At 43.5% G+C, this 20,716-nt stretch overlaps 1 protein-coding gene across 1 annotated transcript in view; it reads left to right on the forward strand.

Annotated features, from left to right (window-relative positions):
* The window catches only part of MACF1 (microtubule actin crosslinking factor 1), a 248,817-nt gene that overhangs the window by 109,165 nt on the left and 118,936 nt on the right, over window positions 1-20,716 (forward strand). Inside the window, exons 36-39 of the mRNA XM_058195880.1 lie at window positions 12,076-12,234; window positions 12,885-13,118; window positions 13,468-13,689; window positions 15,376-15,912. Of these exons, the coding sequence (XP_058051863.1) occupies window positions 12,076-12,234; window positions 12,885-13,118; window positions 13,468-13,689; window positions 15,376-15,912 (1,152 nt within the window). The remainder of the gene's footprint in view (window positions 1-12,075; window positions 12,235-12,884; window positions 13,119-13,467; window positions 13,690-15,375; window positions 15,913-20,716) is intronic.

Here is a 20,716-nt window from a genome sequence, read left to right on the forward strand (position 1 = left end):
TTTCAACTCAAAATCTTCCATCAAAAAAAGATTTAGGCAGTTTTGCATGCATAGGAATTTTCTTAGAAAGAGTTCTTTTATCTTTTCTAATGTCCATTACACCATTCCAATCCCCTAATATAATAAATGTTTTATAGTCCCAAAGAGTCAATTTTTCATGTAACAGTTTATAAAATTTTTCTTGTTGTTGATTAGGTGCATATATGCCAATCACAAGTATCTTTTTTCCTTCTAAAATCAATTCAATAGCAATATATCTTCCTTGAATGTCCGTTTCAATTAATTTAGCTGATATATTTTTCTTCAAATATATAACTATACCATTTTTCTTATTCGGAGCAGAAGAAACAAAATGTTTACCTAATTTCGAATTAATCAAATATTTCTGATCTGATAATTTTATATGTGTCTCTTGCAAACATATCACATCATTTTTAAATTGTTTCAAATAATGGAATATTTTTCTTCTTTTCTGTGCTGAATTTAAACCATTAACATTCCATGTCAAAAATTTATTTGCCATCACTGGCCTCTTGAAGCTTCTGAGCAATTAGCTGAAGACTCTCACTCTTCGGTTTGGCTCCTCCCACAGCTTCAGTAGTAGAATCCCGTTCCTGTCTTTGAAGTCGTTCCTCTATCTCCTTACGCCTAATAGCTCCCCTTGTCACTCTTTGTTCTTGAGGTTGTTCTTGAGGTACTGACATCACAGGTGCAGTTTCAACTTCCCCACTCTGTTTCTCTTGAAGACTTTTATCCACTGTTTCTACATCCACTTTCAATACATTAAAAAGAAAATCTTTTGCTTTCAACTCAGTATCAATTCGATATCTCCTGCCTTGAAAAAATACTGTTAAGCCAATTGGAACCTCCCATCTATATTGAATCTGATGCTTCTTAAGCTCTTGTGTAAAAAACCTAAAATCCCTTCTATCCTTTAACATTTTAGCAGGGATCTCTTTCAAAACCAACACCTCCTGTTCTGCTATTTGCAATTTCTTTTGGTATGTAGCTTGCAAAATCTGATTTCTTATTGTAGAAGTCAAAAAATAAATTACAATGTCTCTTGGGAGCTTTTTCTGCCTCGCTACCCAAGAATTAACCCTATATGCCTTATCAATTTGAAAATCAACTTCTCGAGGGTCCATTCCTAACATTTCAGCTAAGGCTTCTGATATAACTTTTTTAAGATCTTCTTCCTTCCGGTCTTGAAGACCCCTAATTCTCAAAGCCTTCTCCAACGCTCTATATTGCAATACCACCACATGGTCCTCATTTTTATCCACTTTATTTTGGAGCTCTCCAACTTTATTATCCAAATACTGATTTGCTTGACTAATTACTTCCACTTTATCCTCCATTACTTCCAAATTTTTTGCCAAACCTTGAAAAACCATCAATAAATCTTCTCTAATTTTTTTATTAGTCTCTTTAATTTCTTCCCTAAGTTGATCCTTCACACCATGAATATTATTCATAATTTCTTTAAATCGCTCTTCAGAAACTCTGTTCTGTTCCTTTAACATATCTTCCAAGTTAGTTTCAGACCCCCTTCTCGTCATGGAGCTTTTGGTGGCTTAAAAGCCATTTTAATTTAAGTAAAGTCTCTAATTAGAATTGTAAAATCTCAAAAGTCTCAAAAGTCTCAAAAGTCTCAAATTAAAGTTGTAAAATAAAACTTTCACCTTGCCTTCTATGGAGAGCTTCTATTCAGCCAAAATCCACAAAGACGAACTTCCTTTCTCTCACAATCAGCCTCCAATCCACTTCCTCTCAGACGCCATTTCTTCCTTCACTAAGTTAAAGTGAAAAAAAGTTTTCCCCTTTTTTTAAAAAGAAGTAGAAGTCAGCTCTCTTCTTGCTTCCCCAATAATCGATCACTTGTATTTGTCCAGTCTGCTTTTAGTTATTCAAAACGGAATCAATGGAGCAGAGGTGGGCGTCTCCTCTTGTCCTGCCTAATTAGCAGGATCGAGCCGAGTCTGGAGTAAGGCTGGATTAAGCAGGCACCCCTCCGAGACTCTGCATAAGAAAGCAGAGCCCCTGGGGCAATCTTCTGCTATCCAGCCACTTTTCGCTATTCTCTTTCACCCAGAGAAAAGCTTTGAAGATGGCTAACAGCTGTTCTCCGCTGTTTCACCAGCTTTTACAGAATCTCAGTTCGGGACGCCATTCCAGACGTCCTCCGGGGAGACGGAGCCACCGGAAGTCTCCACTGCTTCTGTTTTTCATACATAGCATGTTGGTACAAGGAAATGGTATACATATATAACTGAATGTGAGGTGGGCAGTACTTATTTGACAATTATTTATTTATTGTCAAAGTATTTATATTATATAGAATAGAATAGAATTTTTATTGGCCAAGTGTGATTGGACACGCAAGGAATTTGTCTTGGTGCATATGCTCTCAGTGTACATAAAAGAAAAGATACCTTCATCAAGGTACAACATTTACAACACAACTGATGGTCAATATATCAATATAAATCATAAGGATTGCCAGCAACAAAGTTACAGTCATACAGTCATAAGTGGAAAGAGATTGGTGATGGGAACTATGAGAAGATTAATAGTAGTGCAGATTTAGTAAATAGTCTGACAGTGTTGATGGAATTATTTGTTTAGCAGAGTGATGGCCTTCGGGAAAAAACTGTTCTTGTGTCTAGTTGTTCTGGTGTGCAGTGCTCTATAGCGTCGTTTTGAGGGTAGGAGTTGAAACAGTTTATGTCCAGGATGCGAGGGGTCTGTAAATATTTTCACAGCCCTCTTCTTGATTCTTGATATATAAATTATAAAATTTATAAATAAATATATTACACACACATACATGCATACACTAATCTCATATTGCAGCATTAAAGAGCTTATTTGGTTAGAAGAGAGGAGCTTTATTTTGAAATGGAAAAAAGATGGTCGACTGGAACCAATCCATTAATGGTTCCTGGGCTTCTCTTCTGTTTGTTGTTGCTGGGTTAAACGAAAGGTTCTCTTGTTTGTTGCCAAATGTTTTACCTCCATCCCCAAAGGGAGAGATCTAGGCCTTTCCCTGCTCTCACGGGAAACAGCCAGTATCCACATGGTGTGGCATTCCCCCCACCCCCCATGCCCCATGCCCAGCCCAAATCACCCTTGGCTGCCCAGCATCAAAGGGGCACCTTCCTCCTCATTTTGGCACCATCCAGGACTGCCTTCAAGCTGTTCTGCCACCCGTGGTGGGGAGGTCAGGAGACCCCAAAGAGAGGTCGGGGAGGGATGGTTTTCTGCTGACTGGAGCTGAGTGAGGGACATGGCAGCTGAATGGCAGGAAGGTCTCTCTTTTTGGGGGGTGGGATTTTAAAAACAAACAAGCAAACCACATATAATATATTTTTTTTGAACAAACTATCAGCCAGGTATATAATTACATCTAATTCAATTTTCCCCCACCCTCTTGTATATTTTATCAATATATTTCACTTCCCCCCTTTTTAATTTCACTATTAGCATTTCTTTTTTAAAAAAATTCTAGTCTAACCCTCCGTCCCGAATTTAAATCTTTAATCAAATCTATTCCCCCACCCCCTTTTTTGCCCCTTCTTTTATCTCTTCCATTTGTATGGAAACCCTATATTCCCATTTACTATTTTTTTTTTCAGTCTCTATAGCATTAATAACAATCATCTCATTACGTTGCAATTAGCATTTTTAAGGTTGTTATTCTTAATCTTATGGGGGGGAAAAGAAAAGGAAAATATAAAACAAGCTAGCTTTCTTTATTTCAAAAAATCTCATATTTGTATATTCCCTTCTCTTTAATGTTTCAGTTTTAGTCTATATTGATTCCCTTTTTATTTTTCTTTAAAATTCCTTGCTTGCTTTCTTGTCCTATATTTCTATCAGTTCTGCAAGTCTCCTTAGCATCAGCATCAATCAGTTCTTTACTTATCAATAAAGATTTTAAGGTTATTATTCTTAATCTTGTAGCAAAAAGTAAGAAAAGGAAAAAAAGCAAACATTTCCCTTGTTTCAAAAAATCTCATGCTTATATGTTCTCCTCTCATATATATTTTTATCTTAATCTATTACAATTCCATTTTTATTTTCCTTAAAATTCCATGCTTTCTTTACTTATTCTATATTTCTGTTGATTCTCCTTTTTCCTCTTCCCCCATTTTTTATTTCTCTCTGTTAACCCCTAAATAATCCTTTAAGTTTATATTTTAACATCGTAAATTCTTTATTCGCTGTCAGTTCTAAAGCAGCTCTTGTTTTTTCTGAGTCTTATTTTCCATCCAATCTTGTAGTTATCTCTTATATTCCTTGCTTAAAAGTCATATGCGTGTTTCTCTTCATTTCAATTATTCTCTGCATCATTCTTTGAAGTTGTAACTCTTATTCTTGTCAAGGTCGAATAGCTTGTTGACAGAGTCCTCGCTTCCAATTCTCACCAGTCTTATCGCTGCCATAAAAGATTTTCCACAATGGCCAGAATCCTTGTAGTTCCTCTTCCGCCTTTAGGTGTCACTTTGCAGTCCACAGTTCAAATCCACAATTGGCAATAGTATCCATTTTGTTTCCTTTTACTTAGAACCGTGCCTTATTTTGTTTCAGTTTATTTTTGTTTTTTCCAATTAGTCCCATTTTAAATCCATAGTTTTGAATTTAAGATTTGCTTAGTTCCAGTCCATAGAGGAAAAAGGAAATCAGAGATATTCTACCAAATTAGAATTTTAAATCTTCGATTTTTTTTCCTTTTATCCAAATTTCCAGCTTTAATTAAGGGTTCCATTTTTTCCCTTTTTATTTGAGGGATCTATACTTCAATTTCAAAAGTCAAATTTCTGTCAGGTCTTTGGGTACTGCTTCCTTTCTTTTATTCTATTATATTGAGTCCTTGTCAATTTAGCTGCTATTCCAGGGTTTAAAAAATTTGTTGCAAATATCAATTTTAAGGTATTTCTCCGTGAGTTGGTGATCACTCACCCGGTTTCAATATTTTGTCCAATTCACCACTTCAACTCTCCAGCATAGTCTTATGTGGCCGTCCCGACTTTGGCAGCTTGTAATGGCTACTGTCCTCATCGCTGGGTCGAAGGCTACAAGCTGGTGCTGCAGGGAATTTGCAACTCCTCTGTTCACCCCGCTGGCTCCTTCTTTCTTCACTGTCCCTGCAGGACAGCTATGGTCCGTTACGGACCCCCAAAACAATGGGGATATCAGCGGTCCACCCCGGAACTCCCGGGGTTCGTGACTGTCTCGTCGCGACGCTGGCCACACCTCTAAAGGAAGGAAGGTCCAATTCTGTGAGGCAGTTGCAACTGCATGGGGCCACTTCTTCCAACAGAATGTCCTTGTCTGCATTTATGACCAGCTTAAGGAGCTGCCTATATTTCTGGGGGTCCATCCAAACACTGATTTCTTTTCTTCTGCCTTACAAACTAACTTTCTTTCTTTCTTTCTTTCTTTCTTTCTTTCTTTCTTTCTTTCTTTCTTTCTTTCTTTCTTTCTTTCTTTCTTTCTTTCTTCCTTCCTTCCTTCCTTCCTTCCTTCCTTCCTTCCTTCCGTCCTTCCTTCCTTCCGTCCTTCCTTCCTATATGTGTATCCCACTTTTATTATTTTTATAAGTTACTCAAGGGCCAAACATATGCAACACGTCGTCTTCCTCTATTGTCCCCACAACAACAACCCTGTGAGATGGGTTGAGCTGAGAGGGAGGGACTGGTCCAAAGTCACCCATTTGGCTTTCATGGCCAAGGCAGGAGTTGAACTCATGGCCTGCCACTTTCTGGTACCTTTCTGCCCATGTGGCAAAAGGTTTTTGAGAAAGGTTCTCATCTTTTTTTCTTCAGTTGTTTTTCTGCCCTTTCTTAGACTGTGAAGCTTTGTGGCTGTTCTTTTGTGAGCCTGCTTCTGAGGGAAAGCCTCCCTTTGTGGCATTAATTTCATTTCAGAATTGTTCCGTATCTTGAAAGGGTGACTGTTTTTGCTAGATTTGATGCCTTTCACTAATCTTGTTTTGCTTTTGTGTTTACATATCAGTTTTAATTCTCTATTCTCCTTTTTTTCTGAGGCTAAAATCCAAACTCGACAGGGCGAACTCCATGGTAAATTGCAAGGGCTGCTGAAGTGGGTGGCAGACACCACCCAGCAACTCGATGTCCTTGAATCCAGTGCTGGGATTGAGGCCGGCAGCCGGACCCACTACCTTCAGCAATACAAGGTAGCCATAGCAACAGCCACGTTAAGGTTGTCTGCAAGAGAACAATGGAGTTTTGGGGACAGGGTGGGTGGGTGGGCGGGTAATAGGTGGAGGTGACATGCTCTCTTCATCTCTTGAGACCTCACCACCATCATTCATTCTCCTGTTAGCTGTTTGAGCTCACAAAATATCACAAAATGCTGAAGGCAGCTTTTGGAACTAAGCATTGCACAGGACAGGCATTGACCTCCCGGATACCCTTGGAGGGTCTGGTGGGAGATACTTCCCAGGGGAAGGTCACAGGCCTTTGGCTGCTGTCATCGAATGGCCATAATTGCCTTTCTGATACTTGAAGTTACCCTCTGTCTTTCCAGGCAAAAAGTTAGGGTTTTTTTGTGCCAGTTTCCTTGTTCTTCTCCACAAAACCTGAACTCCTCCAGGTCTGTCTTCTCCCTTGGATGAACCTCTCCCCCCTTCTAGCAACTGAGGCTTTTGGCCTGTCAGTGGGAGGGGGTGATGGCTAGTAACTTATCATCCATGAGTTTAAATTTATAAATATTGCTTTGAGCCAGGACCCATTATAGTCTGCAGTGATTTGTTTGGGTTGTAACCATGTATGGTGATGAATTCTGCAGGCTCTTGATATGGGGATTGAGAAAAAGTTTCCTTTCAAGAATTTGATCATGGATGCTGGATTTGTTCCCCTTCCTCCCGAGACAGAGACATTTATGGTACGACTTTCATCAAAAGAGGGAGTCCCCTGTTTCAGCCAAATTTATTTATTTATTTATTTATTTATTTTATTCGATTTTTATACCGCCCTTCTCCCGAAGGACTCAGGGCGGTGTACAGCCATTTAAAATACACAATATACACATTAAAAACAAGATTAAAACAAGACATACTATAGGGTGGCCAAATACTGTTAGGCATGGCTTACTTCCCTGAGCTGTGAAAAGAACTCCAGAGCAATGCAACAAGTTACGGCTTTGTTTCCTTTGGGTAAAAGAGAGCAGCACTGGATCCCCTTGTATTAAGGGCTGCTGGTTCTTTTTCTTTCCCCTGGTGGAAGAGAAAGGATTGAAAGCTGTAAGAAATTAGCTACGAAACCGAAATACGGTTTGAATACAGGACTGTGCCATTAAAATGTTTAGTTTTATGGCAGGGAAAACATCTCCAGTGCACTCTAAAAGAGCCATGGCTAATTCATGGTATATGTATCCTAATTGATGTAATTGAGCTCTGGATGATGCCACTGAAAGGCCCTGCCCTGTGGTATGCACTCCTTTGATGATTTCCGAGGAAACAAATTCTTGGAGTCTAAAAGATCAGGGTGGTTAGTTTGTTGTTGGCCAGAGACAGAACACAACAGAAGCTGACTTTCAGAGCAAAAAGAAATCCAATGAACCAAACCTCAGAGGATGCTATAATGTGGTTTTTTCCAGTTGAATAATTTCTGCCCAGCCTCAGAATAATTTGCCCTGCTAATAGTTTCTCTTTCTGTTCTCTTGATATGGCCAGGAACTGGCAAAGCCCCTCACAGAGACTAAAACTCAACTTGATGAGATGGCCTTGAATATCCAGTTCTTCATTTCTGAGCATGTGCAAGACTTGAACACTGAGCAAAGCAGGCAGTTGCTGAGTCTACTGAATGACCTGCAGAGGTCTTTTCGGGAGTTGTCCGAGAGAGTGACCACCCACACTGAGGTCCTGCAGGTCTGTCTCCAACCAGTAGAGCTCATGGAGGAGATGACGGGGTGGACTGCCCCCTTCTGGGCTGCCTTGTCCTTGACTAGGACAGTGTGGTTGTGATAGTGTGTGCATGTCTGGCTTTTACCCTTGACGAAGCAGTGGTGTGCCTGCTGGGCTTGGCAAAACCTTTAGGGTAGTCTCATTCAGAGCATTGAATGAGTTCAGGACAAAAAGGACCCCTTCTCTTGGCACTGCTGATCAAGAAGTGCTGATGGATAGAACTGTTTTGGGCAAGGAAGACAAGCAGAATGTCTAGAGCAGGGGTATCAAACTCATGTTGTCACGGCGTCGTCACATGACGTATTGGGACCTTTTTCCCCTTCGCTAAATCGGGCACGGGCATGGTCAGTGGGTGACGCATCTGGCTCATGGGCCGGGAGTTTGACAGACCTGGTCTAGAGGGCTGGGAGGAGAGACAGGCAGGCAAGGGAGGTCACAACAGATAGAGCGTGACCCCAAGATTAGCCAGTCTTTGCAAAATGCCAATGCAGTTGTAGGCAACATCAACAGAGCAATAACATCAAGATCACGAGAAGTATTAGTACTACTTTTATGCTGTCTTGGTGAGACCATACTTGGAATACTGTCTACAGTTCTGTTCACTATAATACAAAACCAATGTGGAGACCCTAGAAAGAATGCGGAGAAGAACAACAAAAGTGATCAAGAGACTGGAGGTTAAAACATATGAAGAACAATTGCAGGAATTGGGTATGTCTAGTCTAGTGAAAAGAAGGAGATGATAGCAGTGTTCCAATACTTGAGGGGCTGCCACAAAGAAGAGGGGGCCTATTCTCCGAAGGACCAGAAGTCAGGACAAGAAGCAACAATAAGGAAACTTATGAAGGAGAGATCCAACCTAGAATTAAGGAGAAATTTCTCAACAGTGAGAATGATTAACCAGTGGAACGGCTTGCCATCAGAGGTTATGGGTGCAGGTTTTTAAGGTGAGACTGGATAGTCATTTGTCCAGATTGGCATGGGGTCTCCTGCTTGAGCAGGGGGTTGGACTGGAAGAGCTTCAAAGTCCTTTCCAACTCAGTTACTCCATTCTGTATCCAAGAACAAAATCAACCCATCAGTCTGGACTGGCATTTCTTACCTCTTGTCTGGCAGATCAAAAAACGATATGGGTGCTTTTCTGAAACTTTGGCCCTCTCATGACCTGTGGCAAGGACATCCCCAGTTCAAAAATATAAAGGAACTAAAATCAGTACTCTCTGTAGTTATGCTGCCAATCTGAACAGTTTGTAATCAATAGAATATAATAGAATTTATTGGCCAAGTGTGATTGGACACATAAGGAATTTGTCTTGGTGCAGATGCTCTCAGTGTTCATCAACAGATGAAAACCAGCTCTGGAGACAATCCAACAAGTTTTATACCTCTTTTGGGGCTATCACAATTTCCTCCCAGGCCACACAAACTTACATTAATGCTGTTACTCCATCGTTGGTTTCCCCTTGCTGTCATTTAGGTTGACTTTCAAACACAGACAAATAAATCTGTCTCCCATTTCATTTTGTTTGAATGTCTGAATAGCCTGCACTTTGTTCTTTTTGAGATTACAAACAGCAGGAGTTGGACAACTATTTGTCTGAAATAGTATAGGGCAATGATGGCTAACCTTTTTGCCATCGTGTGCCAAAAGCAGGGAGAGTGTGGGGGGTAACGCGCTTGCATGCCCACACCCATAATTTAATTTCCCCCCCATGTGCAGGACGCCTCCCCGCTCCCCCCACTTTTGGCACACAGTGGGCCTGGTAGGCCCATTTTTTACCCTTCCCAGGCTCCAGATGCTTTCTAGGAGTCTGGGGAGAGCAAAAATTGCATCCCCCACCCCCCGAGGCCCTCTGGAAGCTGGAACTTGCCAACTTCCGGTGGGACTGGAAGGCCCGTTTTTCGCCTTCCCCAGGCTCCGGAGGTTTTCTAGGAGCCTGAGGAGGGTGAAAACAGCCTTCCACACAGCCCTGGAGGCCCTCCGGAAGCCAGAAACAGCCTGTTTCCCGACTTCTGGTGGGCCCAGAAGACCCAAAAATCAGCTGGCTGGCATGCGAATGTGCGCTGGAGCTGAGCTAGGGCAATGCTTGCATGCCTAGCTCACACATGCCATAAGTTCACCATCACGGGTATAGGGTTTCCTGCTTGATCAGGGGTTGGGCTAGAAGATCTTCAAGGACCCTTCCAATTCTATTATTCTGTTATTCCAAAATGCAAAAGCATGAGAGTAACAGTCACTCTTTGGGCTGTCACTCAAATGTGGTGGAATTTGTATATAATGTACATTAGCTTAAGCTCCTCTAATTTATTACATATGAAAACATTACATATGAAACAATCCTTAAAGGTAGCTGACCTAGATTAGGTGTCTCCAAACCTTTCAGGTTGGTGGACACTTTATGGATTTTGAGAGCAGATTATTGGAGAAGATTTCTTCCAATTAAAGTATTGGATTTTGCTCCAAATGCACATCTTTGAGTTTTTTCTACTGAAAAATTTATGCACTGAAATAATTTAAAATTCAGTGTACCAAAATTCACTAAATGATTGTAGTGCAATTTTTGCTTAGAACAAATCTCCAAATAAACTAGAAAATACTTTATTGAAATATCTGTAAATATTTAAAATTAACCAGCAATGTGCCTGTTCTTATACAGTACGGTTTCTATTTTAGGAAAATATGGAAATAACTAATTTTTTTTCTTTTAAAGGAGGCATGCTTCCTCAGACATTTTCTGAAAATTTTAATTCCAGTGCTCAAATTGCCTAACTTTATTAATGATTCTCTGTAAAAAAAATTTAAAAAATAGCAGGCAAAATCTTAAACCAACACCCCTGTTTCAGTGGGAGCACAGATGACTGGGTTCCTCTCCTTGCTAGACAGAAGCAGGGCAGGGATGGTTAGGTTTTTTAATTAATTGTGGTGTTTGCATGTGCGCGTGTGTGTGTGTGTGTGTGTGTGTGTGCACATGCATAGATGGATGCAGGGGATGTGGGGGGAATTTCATTCCCAATCTGAGGGAGACAGCAACTTTTGCAAAGGCTGCAGTTGGAGAGGGAAGGGGGAATCTTTCCCTGCTCAGATGATCAAAACCTCTTTTCAGCTCTAATTTTGACCCCAAAGGAGCTTCTGGGTTTCACCCCAGCCTCCTCGGACCTTGATGCCTTCTCCTTGGGCTGCCCACCTTCCTCCACGCTTCTGGGCACAATCCTGTTTCTGCTGCTCACCCACCCTCTGCCCACCTCCCCTGTTCAGGGAAGGAGAGTTTTGTTTAACAGTGGTCTCTGTCCCACTGTGCTGTTCTGCCTCTTGTCTCTGTGTGTATTAACCAATGTGCTTTGCCTTTTCAGATTGAATGTGTCTCGTCCCTAATGCAGAAGATCTCCTTACACTGCCGAAGAGCACTTTTGAGGAGAGCTTCTCTTACTCCCTTTCTCAAACTGCTTCTGTTGTTTGGCTTAAGACTGCCAGAGAAAGCAGGACAACTCATTTGGCCCAAGGATCAGAAGGGACCAAGCATTGACAGAAGGATGGTCCAGGGTCACACATCATGCTCAATCACCTTAAGATTACAGCCTCCCCCAACCCAGCACCCTCCAAGTGTGCTAGACCTCAACTCCCACAATCTCCAGCCTCTCTGGATGGTCTGAGTTGAAGTCCAACACCACTGGAAACCACTAGTTGGGGAAGGCTGGCCAAAAGACATCTGTTCGTGTGGAATCTCTCTCTGTCTTGCTCTCCTTCACACACTCAAACACACACAGACACAGACACACATGGGCTGTCTCGGGAATGACCTCTTGTAGGTCACTGCAGTCGTACATGGCGTTTTTTTCCCCTCAAGACTGCAAACAAAAATTGACTTAGGTATTTTCTTAGGTGACAAACATCCGATTCATCCATTTCTTCCCTCCCACCCTTCCCTCCTACAGTATGAGTCGAGTCATACTTGTAAAATTGACATGGACGAGGAAAGGTGCAGGTGAGCAAGAGAGAGCAAGAGACAAACGATGCATCTTGTCCTCCATCGACTTCTGTTTCTCTGTTTTAGATTTCCTCTGACCTTACTTGTTTTTTATTTGTTTAACTGATAAGCCTTAACAAACTCCTGCTTCATTTTTAAAAACTCCCTCTTGCCATATAGACGCTGCAAGAACAACAAGCCATACGAGACCACAAGCTGCAGGAGATGTGCACCTGGATGGATGAGGCAGAGGCCTGCCTGCAGGGTTCCCAAGCAGCCACAGCAGGGGCATCCGGAGAAGACCTCTCTATCCTGGAACGCAGCCGGAAAGATGTGACCGTAAGCATGAGGCCTCCAGAAGACCCTGGGCTGAAAGGCAGGACCTTTTCTTGGTGCCTGGAGAGCCTTTGGGCCACATTCTGGCTTCCCTCTCCCATCATGCTCTCCATGTGGGGACCAGCAAGACTTTAGGCAGCATTGGTCAACCTTGGCAACTTTAAGATGTGTGAACTTCATCTCCCAGAACTCCCCAGCCAGCAGTTAAAGTTCACACAGGCTGAAGTTGCCAGAGTTGAGAAATGCTGTTTTGGGAAATGCTGCAAGGGAGACGACCTCAGTGGAGATCCTGCATAGGAACCGTTCCAGAGGCAAAGAGGGCTGATGGGTTTTTCAAGCCCAGAACTACAAGATAAGAGGTGGGACTGGCTTAGGCAGGTGCCTCCCTAATTCGCAGAAGGGTAAGAAGGGGAAGGAGGTACATCTGAGTCAGACCTGCAAGATTTGGTTATTGCAACCAGTCTCAATAAAAGTAGATTCTGCTCTTCCTGGGAAGTTGATTTTCTGGTCTAGTCTGCTTGGTGGGTTGAATAAATAAATACAATCAAAATCCAAAAGTAATGGTAAGTTTTGATAAGTTTTTAATGGTGATTGGAAGAGAGTTATAATACCAGCCGAGAAATTTGCAGAAGGGTTTGCTTGTTGTTCTCCAGGACTTGCGTCGGAGCCTGCACAGCCGGACTGCTTCCTTCACAAGTGTCTTGAAGGCAACAGAGGACTTTCTGGAGGAGAACAGAAGCAAACTGCCCCTTGGAGAGCTGGAATCCCTGCAAGAAAAGCTCCACCAGGCTCAGGGACAGTATTTGTCTCTGCAGGAAAGGGTGGAGGCTGCCCAGAAGGACCTTGAAAGTGCTGTGAGCTCTGTGATGCAACAACAGACAGAAAAGGTAGGACAGTACTACGGGCTGGGTCATTTCAGCTCTTTTATTGCCAGAGGATCCCCTGTTAGAGAGGCTATGGTGGGTTCTGCACTGAGTAGGAGATTGGACTGGATGGTCTCTCCTCCACCTCTACATCTGGTTCAGTCACCAGATTTTAAGAGGGCATGCAATTATATAAGTATATGTCTGTTGATTGTTGCAGTCTGTCAAAACTACTATGGAAGGTGCTCAAGGAAGTGATTCCTGTCTTATCCTTGTTGCCCAGCCTGTTCAAAGCAGCCACTCCACCCACAACCGTTTATTCATATCCATGGAATTTTGCTACTTTATACTTCTCTCGAAAATTTGTTCCCAGGTTAGAGTGATTAAAGACTTTGAAGAAAATCAGAGTAAGATTGAATCCCTTCTACGCTGGTTGGCATCAGTGAAGACATCTACAGGGGTTCCAGAAGGTCAATTGTGGCCGGTGGGAAAAGAAAGTGGAAGACATGGAAGTGGAAGAGTCCAAGATGCTCCTGATGGCCATTTGTTGGAAATGGTTGAAGAGAATCTTGATTTGTACTACACGAGTTTGAAGGTTGGTGCATCTATTCACTGAGTAATCTCCTGGCTTGGCTATGAATCCATTTGTGTCACTTCATTTTTAGTCACTGTCTCCCAGACTCAGTTGCCCAGTCTATGTGGATCAGGGGTGTCAAACTCAATTTCATTGAGGGCCACATTAGGGTTGTGTTTGACCTCAGCGGGGCTGGTGCGCGTGGCCAGCTCGACCTCACTCGTGTCAGGGGCACCTGTGATGGCCTGAGTGCTCTGCCAGCAAAAACAAGCTCCTGAGCTCCGTTTTCAGCTGCGACGGCCTCCTGCAACCCTCTGCCAGTGAAAATGGAGCTCGGAAGGGCCGTGTGCAGCCTCCCCCTCCCCCCCCGAGCTTCATTTTCACTGGCAGAAGCACCGCGGGCCAGTCCTTCGCTATTTCCAGGGCATCCCTGTGGGCCAGATCTAAGTACCCTGCGGGCCAGATTCAGCCTCCAGGCTTTGAGTTTGACACCCCTGGTATAGATTTTTAATGCCTTGGTTGTAATCCTAACCTGGAATGCATTCTAGCCCTTTTCTGGAAACCAAATGTAAATCTTTAGGTTGTGTGGGAGTCCCAGAATTGGACATTCTGTCCCAGAGCATTCTCAAAGCACACTTGTTAACTGGCCCCTGTTAACTGGCCTGGGAGTTTCTCTGAGAATCAATTGCAGCATCACCATTACTTACGCTCAATGCTGAGAGACAGGGTTCCATCTTGGCCATTTCGTAGTGGCCCTCCTTGACTTTCAGTTCATTCTTTAATACAAGTCAAAGTGCTGCCGTTGTCTGGATTAGTAGATAGTTTTGGGGACGCTCCAACTCCAGATCATCTATTTACTGAGGTGATTGTGAAGTTTGCCTCCCAGGTGTCCCTCCTGACGTCAGTGGGGCAGCCGATCAGGTTCCCTTTCCATCAGTGAGATCGATTTGCATCCACTGTTTGTTTGTATCACATTCCACTAGGATGCATTCCATGTTGTTTGAAAACAGCCGTGGACGCATTCCGTGGACACCACCACACATCCACCCAGAAAGCAGACCCAAACCCACACTGATCAGGAAGCACGACCAAGGACCAGAAGCCAGACCGCAGCTGCAACATTAGCCATTTCAAACCCCTCCAATCCATACATGCAGCAGACTGACACCCACTACGAAGATGTAGCACGACCACGAACATGAAGCCAAACAGCAGCAGTGCAGCTCACCAGCTCAAATCCCCCTGCAACTCAGACTAATCTGAGCACAACCAAGCCCCCACCCAAACAGGACACACCCCCAGCCAATCAGAGCACAAAAAAACCCCCATCCAATCAGAGCACAGCCAAGCTCCCACCCAATCAGTTCAAACCCCCACTAGCAGTTAAAAAGGAAGAAACAGCTGCAATCACACATTGCTTCCAGAAGCACGAAGCTGAAGCCTGAAGATGACGAATGAGACTTCGTCGAAACGTCGCCAAGACACTTCCAATTTTACGCGGGAGAAAACCCGAATAACCAAAGACCTACATTCCTGTTTATATGTGTATAACAAGTATAGAACTAGAACAATTTTGGGAAGGAACAAGTCAAACCTGGGACAACTATAAGAACCAGAGATTTCTCTTCTTGGCTTGTAGGATCTGGCTTTGAATTTTCCATTGGTTTTGATATACTTTTGATGTAGTTTTTTATGTTTTCTTTCCAGGTCCATCACCAAGAGCTCCTTTCTCACCAGCAAGACATCATTCTAGCCACCCAGTCAGCTCAGGGTTTCCTGGACAAACAAAACCACAATCTTACACTGGAAGAGAAGCAGAATCTGCAAAGAAGGCTAGAAGAGCTGAAGGACCAGTACGCTGCTTCCCTGTCTCAGACAGAGGGGCAGCTCAAACAAGCGCAGACGCTCCGTGATGAGCTGCAGAAGTTTTTGCGGGACCACCAAGAGTTTGCAGCCTGGCTGGAACAGGCCGAGCAAGACTTGGAGAAGATGTGTGCAGGGGATGGCAGCCTTGAGTCCCTTCAGTCTGTGCTCCTCCAGCAGAGCAGCTTCTCTGAAGATGTGATTTCCCACAAGGGGGACTTACGTTTTGTCACGATGTCAGGGCAGAAAGTGTTGGATGCTGAGAAGGCGGTGGCTGCTGCAAGTGGAAGGGAGCCGTGCCCTGAGATATTAGCCACCAGCACATTAGTGAAGAGCGAACTGGAAGACGCCAACAGGAGATACGGCACCCTCCACTCTAAGGTACAAGAAACCTTTAAAAGGAAAGGGTTATTCTCTCTGAGCAGTCCATCATATCTGCTCCCCAGTTTCTTTTCATTTCTTCTATGATTGGGGAGTCAAACACACGGCGTGCAGGTTGGATGCGCCACGCGCTGGCCACGCCTACCCCCAGTTTAGCGAAGGGGGGGGGAAACTTGTGATACATCACGTGACGACAATGTGATGCTGCGAGTTTGACACCCCTGTTCTATGACATCCTCAAAGCCAGGCTAGTTGTTAGAATAATTGTGGTTGTGGAAAAGTATTTGCCTCCTGGCAGATTGTCTGAATTTTTGCACATGCCAGTGAGGGAATGCAACTCTTCCTCCCGTTCAATCTAATTGAAAGGTTAACTGGGGCCAGTTGTTTCATTAAATAGTGATGCTACATTGCATTAAACTCATCTTATAAAACAAATTTCACCACAGTGAAAGTTCTCATTACGCAGATCTGAGAGGCATGACATGCTTGGACACATAACTGTGTCAGGAAACCTAAAAAAAAAATACTGAACAACATACAGGAATCTGTGGGCCTCTCTCTGACTAAAATCAGTCTTCATAATTCTACCTTCAGAAATTTACTGGATAAGAATGAGATTCATGGGATCATATCAAGCTGAAAACCATTGCGCACTAAGAAGGACATCAGTGCTCCACATTACACTGAACAAGTCAGGCCATGGCTATCAATATCAAAAACATCTGACAGGCCCTCCCATCTTCTTTTTACCTGGACAATATGAAGCTGTATAGAAAAACACCATCTGAAATGGAAACCCTGATCATCATTTTCCCGATACATACAGCCAAGATATTGCAGTGGAGTTTGGGCTGGACAGATTTGCCACCCTTACCATCAACAGGTAAAAAATAGTAAAAATTGAAGGAATCAAAATACCCTTTGGAAATAAGCATCAAAAGTCTGAGTGAAGATAATTTGCTACAAATACCTGGGCTTCCTTCAAGCTAATAACATCAAGCCACTGAATTCAAGAAGAAAGTTAGAAGTGAAAACATCAGGAGAGTGAAGAAGGTCTTAAAGCCCAAACTCACTGCAGGAAATACCATCAAGGTAATTAACCCCTGGAGGATTCTGGCCATTAGAGACAAGGCTGGAATAGTGGACAGGACTTAAGCAAAACTAAAAGTCCTGGATAGGAAGATCAGAAAAATCATCCACTCAGCAACATTGACAGACTCTACTTATGAAGGGGGGCATGGAATGCTGCAGGTACACCAGACAGTTGAAGAAGGAAAAAAAGAATATCTGAAGGACAGTGAAGGAAATGCACTGATGCCAGTATCCCATTGAAGGCTTGCTGAGTACTGGAGAGACCAAACTGCCCTACAGGAAAGACCGAATGAAGAATAGAAAAGAAACATGGCAAGGCAAAAACGGGAGGCACCGTTTATCAGTGGTTCTCCTCCTACCTCTCCGACCGGTCGCAGACGGTGTTGACAGGGGGGCAGAGATCGGCCGCAAGGCGCCTCACTTGTGGGGTGCCGCAGGGGTCGATTCTCTCGCCTCTCCTGTTCAACATCTACATGAAGCCGTTGGACGAGGTCATCAGTGGCTTTGGGGTGAGTTATCATCTGTACGCTGATGATACGCAGCTGTACTTTTCCACCCCAGGCCACCCTAGCGAAGCTGTCGAAGTGCTGTCCCGTTGTTTGGAGGCCGTACGGGTCTGGATGGGGAGAAACAGACTCAGACTCAATCCATCCAAGACGGAGTGGCTGTGGATGCCGGCATCCCGGTACAGTCAGCTGCAACCGCGGCTGACTGTTGGGGGCGAGTCACTGGCCCCAACGGAAAGGGTGCGCAACTTGGGCGTTCTCCTGGATGAACGGCTGTCGTTTGAAGACCCCTTGACGGCCGCCCCCAGGAGAGCTTTTTACCAGGTCCGCCTGGTCCGCCAGTTGCGCCCCTTTCTTGACCGGGATGCCTTATGCACGGTCACTCATGCTCTCGTCACTTCTCGACTGGATTATTGCAATGCTCTCTACATGGGGCTACCTGAAGTGTACCGGAGACTGCAGTTAGTCCAGAATGCAGCTGTGCGGGTGATTGAGGGAGCACCGCGTTGCTCCCGGGTAACACCACTCCTGCGCAGTCTGCACTGGCTACCTGTGGTCTTCCGGGTGCGCTTCAAGGTTTTGGTTACCACCTTCAAAGCGCTCCATGGCTTAGGGCCCGGGTACTTACGGGACCGCCTGCTGTTTCCACATGCCTCCCACCGACCCGTACGCTCTCACAGAGAGGGTCTTCTCAGGGTGCCATCCGCCAAGCAATGTCGGCTGGCGGCCCCCAGGGGAAGGTCCTTCTCTGTGGGAGCACCTACTTTCTGGAACGAACTTCCCCCCGGTTTACGCCAATTGCCTGACCTTCAGACCTTCCGCTGGGAACTGAAAACTTATTTATTTATACAAGCGGGACTGGCCTGATTTTTTAAATTTTAAATTTAAATTTTAAACTTTTAATGGTAATTTTATTGGGTATTTTTATGGTCAATCGACGGTTTTAATTTGGCCTTTTATTGAATAAGTTTTTTAATTGTTATTTTAATATGTATATTAATTGTTTTAAATGAAGGCTGTACACCGCCCTGAGTCCTTCGGGAGAAGGGCGGTATAGAAGTTTGATAAATAAATAAATAAATAAATAAATTACACGGCCAGTATATACACAATAACAACAGCAACAACTAGCAAACAAAGAAGATAGCAACAGACAGCAAGTGCCACCTCTGCAAAGAAGCTGAAGAAACAGTGATTAGCTGCTGCAAGACTGGCTACAAACAACAGCAAAGTAGCAACATGGGTGCACAGGACTATCTGCAAGAAATACCACTGAGTCTGCAAGAGACTCAACATAGAGCAAATGCAAATATTTTGGAATGGCCAAGCCAAAATCCAAGTTGAAGTTCATACATATATGGTGGTAAATCTGAAAGGAGAGTTGATGTTTGAAAACCCTCAAATATTGACTGTCTACAGAGGACTGGGCCAAATTCCTATTCAGTGACAGGAGTGACAATTGATTATTGCATGAAATATTGCATGAAACAATAGCACTTACATACCGCTTCATAGGGCTTTACAGCCCTCTCTGAGCGGTTTTACAGAGTAAGCGTATTTCCTCCCAACAATCTGGGTCCTCATTTAACCAGAAGGATGAAAGGCTGAGTCTACCTTGAGCTGATCAGGATGGAACTTCTGGCAGTGGACAGAGTTACCCTGCAATACTGCATTCTAACCACTGCACCACCGAGCAGTTTTGTTGGCAATTTCTTGGCAACTATTGCAGCTAAAACAGGTATAACCAATTTGAAACTAAAACATGCCGGATAGCTTTCTTTATGAAATAAATGAAACTAGGACCACACTTTGGTTCTGTATGGTCCCTCAATATTTTACGTATTTCAACAGGTCCCACAGGAAACTCTGATAACAGACAGCTGGAAACATGCAAAACTTCAGAATACCAGAAAGGACTAAATACTTTTTCACAGAATGACAAGTACTCTTAGGGTTAAGGATGACTTTTCTAGAACCAGTTTCTTCTCTGTAGTTAACTGAAGTTTGGGGAATATTCTGTACTGTGGTAACCTCTGCCTCTGTGAGAAAAGCTCGCTTTATTAATTCTTGTTTTTTATTATTTGAGACTTGTACCTCCCTCGTTTTAACTCAGTTTCCTGGGATAAATACCACATAGGTGTTAGTTTTGATATCTTTCTATCAATAGAAAACAACTTTAGTTCTGAGCTAATGGCTTTCATCTTCTTATTTAATTTGATTTTATGGATGTTTAAATATCTTTTTAAAAGAGCCAGCTTGGTTTATTGGTGAAGGCTACAATCAGGGAGGCTGTGAGTTCTAGTCTTGCCTTGGGTGTGAAGTTAGCTGGGTGACCTTGGGCCAATCACTCTTTCTCAGCACTAAGAAGGCGGTAAGGACAAGCTGCTTCCAAAAACCTTGCCAAGAAAAATGTAGGGACTTCTGGCAGTCTCCAAGAATCCAACACAATTGAACAAAAGGAAATTGGTGCTATTTTCTGTAATAAAAAGTTTTTTGATACTTTTATTTTGGAGGTACTTCAGTTTGTTCCTTGTGCAGTTTCAGGTTTATTTAGGACTTGGCTATATTTAGTATCTCTTGTTTCTTTGTATAATCTAGCAACAGTTTTCTACTTTGTTATCTCTGTTGATAAAAGGGCTGCATCCTTCAAGAGGCTATGACTGCACCACACCGTTGTTGTAAAAGAAAAGAGGAGCTCTGGATCTGTGCCAAAGCACATCATAAGTTGGGAAGGGTATCTGGCAGCCCTTGGCCTCATCTGAGCACTTCCATGCTTTCAGATTCTTTCCACAAGCAATCAGGCAGAGAGAAAAAAGCGGGTCTCGCACACCTGGTGCCCTGTCCCCATTCAGGAGGTTGCTCTAGCAGAGCACTTCTCAGAAGGAAAGCAGTCTCGTCAGGAGACGAGTAAAGCCTTTTCCAAACGAGGTTGCCATGGAGAGCTTAATTCCCCGAGTTAGTCACTACCAGCTCTCTCTTGAGTTTCAGCCACTGCAAGGTAGGAGAGAAACTGCCATTTGTGCGCCATCATGATAGTAGTTTCAGCTGCTCCATGCTGTTCACTTTGGGCTCCTCTGGGGAATGAGTGGAGAATGGGCTCTCTCCTGTCCCACCACTGCTAAAGATGTGGAGCAGCAACGGCCTTAAAAGAGTGACTGGAAATCCTGGAAGCGAAGGGCAGCTGGTCTCCCTCTTTCCCTATTTTC

This window comes from Ahaetulla prasina, chromosome 10 (genome assembly GCF_028640845.1).
Source record: "Ahaetulla prasina isolate Xishuangbanna chromosome 10, ASM2864084v1, whole genome shotgun sequence".
NCBI classification, from domain to species: Eukaryota; Metazoa; Chordata; class Lepidosauria; order Squamata; family Colubridae; genus Ahaetulla; species Ahaetulla prasina.